The sequence below is a fragment of the Kryptolebias marmoratus genome, linkage group LG2 (genome assembly GCF_001649575.2).
Source record: "Kryptolebias marmoratus isolate JLee-2015 linkage group LG2, ASM164957v2, whole genome shotgun sequence".
NCBI classification, from domain to species: Eukaryota; Metazoa; Chordata; class Actinopteri; order Cyprinodontiformes; family Rivulidae; genus Kryptolebias; species Kryptolebias marmoratus.
Genome location: NC_051431.1, coordinates 21446599 through 21449947, shown reverse-complemented (window position 1 = coordinate 21449947; position 3349 = coordinate 21446599). Strand labels below are relative to the sequence as shown.

The 3349-nt window shown below is 45.6% G+C and overlaps 1 protein-coding gene across 6 annotated transcripts in view; it reads left to right on the top strand.

The window, feature by feature from the left end:
- The window catches only part of LOC108238185 (galactosylgalactosylxylosylprotein 3-beta-glucuronosyltransferase 1), a 104707-nt gene extending 102249 nt beyond the window's left edge, over nt 1-2458 (top strand). For all 6 annotated transcript variants that reach the window (XM_017420112.3, XM_017420111.3, XM_017420114.3 and 3 more), the window contains 2 exons: nt 464-576; nt 869-2458. In XM_017420112.3, coding sequence (XP_017275601.1) covers nt 464-550 — 87 coding nt within the window. In that variant the 3' untranslated portion in view covers nt 551-576; nt 869-2458. The remainder of the gene's footprint in view (nt 1-463; nt 577-868) is intronic.
- The last annotated feature ends 891 nt before the right edge of the window (nt 2459-3349 follow it).

The following is a 3349-nucleotide window of genomic DNA, read 5'->3' as shown; positions in this document are numbered from 1 at the left end:
GGGGGGGGGGGGCACGCCGAGGAGAGAAGGAGGGGGAAACGAGCTTGACACGTTTAGTTTGTTTCCCCTTTCTTGTTTTGCCCTCACCACCGTTCTCCTGCATGTTTGTTCCGTCTCTTGGGCCTTAACCGAGTCGGCGTGAAGGCTTCGGAGAACACCGCAGAGCAATAACGCCTCCAAAAGAACAGCGCAGCCGCCTGCGAAGGCACAAACCCTACACGTACCGGAGCTCAACACAGGCCGGGCTGAAAGGGCCGGGTAGCATTTGTCAGGAAACACACTCTCCTTCTGATGCAGCGTTTTACGCTCAAGTAGCTCTTTACACATAGATGGGCCCCGTGGCGGTGAATGTACCACTGGAGCCATTTTAAGAATCGGCCGGTTTTTTCGAAGCACACGAGGCGGGAGGTGAACGCATCAGGGCAACGGCGGGCCACTAATGCTGCTGCCGCTTTCTTCGCAGATCCTCGTCTGGCACACAAGAACAGAGAAACCCGTCCTCGTAAATGAAGGGAAGAAAGGATTCACAGACCCCAATGTGGAGATCTGACCATTTTCCCCCAGCTTCAGAGCGTGGTAAGTAACGATTCTGAAGTGGCTATTAATACGGAGCAGAGCCCTTCATCTATAAACAAAATGTCATCAATTCAGAGGAGGGGATTATTGCCACTTTGACTGACCTGGTTAGATTATAAAAGAGCAGGTGTTTTTAATATTTCCTAATAAACCGAACAGTAGTTTCCAATTTTCCTCTGTTAAAGCACAATTACAACAGCTGCTGTCCATTATTAAGGTAATAAACAGGCTTAGAAAGACCATTAAGGCTAATTTAAGTTCATTAAACCCATTTCAATCCTTTCTGTTGCAGGTGGTTGGCCTCAAATCTGTGACGGGAGAAAACAGTCAAGTTTCCCAAGAAGTGCAATCATGTCTTAATTATATATATTTAAAAAAAATAATAATGATAAAAGGGGGGTCGGGAAGCAGGATTTAATACTCGTCATTTTTTTTTTTCTAATATGGACCAAAACAGGACATAAATGTAATATTAAAGCACAGACGCGTTTGGAGGCGGCAGTCGTTCACTGAAGGGCAAGGGGGGGGGGGACGAGGTAACGGATCCCTCGCAGGGTTTGCGTGGACAGTCGTGACCTGCGCCTCCCACTGAACAATGAACGGGCCCACCCGGGGGGGAAGAAGAGACAGCACATTGCGAAAGAAGCGTATAAAGCTGGCGGATCCAAGCGAACGCGCAGGTTCAAGAGTTTCTTTTTCGCCACAAATTTTGAAAGAAAAAAGGGTCTAAAACACAAGTGGGTTAAGATCTGCGCATGAAGAATTCCACTTAAAGATGTGGTCGTCAGCACTGGATACGTACAAGGACAAAGATGTCTCATTGTGATTTTATTTCTGTTTTTTGTTTTTTTTTCCTTTGACACAAACAGAGCATAGGGAATGTTCTTTTGATAACCATGAAACGTTTGCTGTAATTTAACTTGTTTCATGAGCACTTGTACTACGAGTTCAATAGTACTTACGCCTACCTTCATTTGCCGTTGGGTTGCCATTGTCCATTTTTTACGGTCTCATTCAAACTCGTGCATTTACAGCAAGCCGACCACACGCAGACACAAACTCCCCCCCCCCTCCCTCCGCTGTGCTTGGAAACTGAGCTGAAACATACATAAAAAGGCATTCTTTTTAGCACTTAGAAACCACATGGCTTTCTTCGCGGCGACTTGCAGAAATAACTGTCTGGAAGACCGATCAGGGGACTGAGGGTGATTGTCGTCAAATGCGCTGTAACTACTGTATTTATGTGTGAAAGCAGAGAAAAAAATACACCTTTTTTTCCCCTCTGTTTAATTCCTGAGGTTGACACGCAACAAAGCACAGGTCCAGGCAAGGCTGAAACACACAAAAAAATGAAAAGAAGAAAAAGTTCAGTTTGTGACACATTTATGACATAAAAAAAAAACAGCTTAAATGGTGAATTCAGATCTTTTGAAGTACAGGTCTTGTTGCAGATAGCTTTTTGGACGACCAGACGAATTATCAAGCTAACGGCTCGTCTGAGAAGAACCAAGACCAAGGTGGAATCCTGCTGTCCTAAAGCAGGCAGTGCTACAGCTAGCTGCTACTGCTGCTGTCTGTACTCGCGGATAACTGGAGAGTCCTATATTATTAGATGTGCACCGCAAGAGGTTGATGAAATCCGGTAGGAGTTAAACTGCATTTTCCCCAAAGCGAGGTCGTTCAAAGAGTTATCCACGACAGGTAAGATATTCACTGTTCACAACCTGTCCGCAGAAGCCCACTGCAGAACTGCTTCGAGATCGGATTCGAAAACGCTGCTCTGATCCCACATGTTGGTTTCAATGTAGCTTCTGTGTAAAAGAAAAAAAAAACAAAACGTTTCATTGAGTTGATACTTTTCCTGGTCTCTGAACGTTTAAAAGGCATCGATTATATGAGTTAAATGTTTATTTTTTAAATAAAAGGAAGAAGCGTGTCAGGGGGGGTGAAAAAGCCTCGAAAAGCTTAGTGTTACGGCCCAAATCAATAATAAATATATTTTTTTAACTATTAAACATAAGCTTCCACACGCTGAGTTAGGTAATACATTCGACTCTGAAGTGACTACAGGCAAAGAAAAGCACAATAAAATTAAAACAATGCAAAGTGAAGGCCAGTGTGATCAGTCCTAATTATATGTGATGCTCTTTTTGTGACCACGTTTCGAGAGGACCCAACGAACAGCAGCGACGTCACGGACAGACACTTTTACAACGTTACTCCACATCTCATAGCCTAATAATCGAATCTCTGCCTGATAAATCATTCACGTGTAAAACACAGCGGTGGTCTTTATCTAACGCTGTCCTGCATTAGCAGCTGGAGATAATTTAAACGTTGAGCCTCGGTACGATATCTGCACAGAACCACCCCCCCGCTGCTGCTGCTGCAAGACAAACAAGCTGATATTAGCTGCTGCAAAGTGAGGGGGAGGAAATCCATCCCAGATCCACTCAGACTGATCGGCCCCGGGTTATTACGGTCCTTTACGTGAGACTGGTCAGATACTCTAACCCAGTGGTGTCCAATCCTGGTCCTGGAGGCCCACCGTTCTGCATGTTTTAGGTGTTCCCCTGCTCCTCAGCAGGTCTTCCAGTTCTGCAGAAGCCTGTTAATCACTCAGTCATTCAAACCAGGTGTGTCAAAGCAGGGAAACATCTGAAACATGCAGGACGGCGGGCCTCCAGGACCAGGATTGGACACCCCTGCTGTAACCTCAACCGGCTGCTTTCACTGACCGCATGGTATTCCGCTGAGCGGGGATCGGCCACGG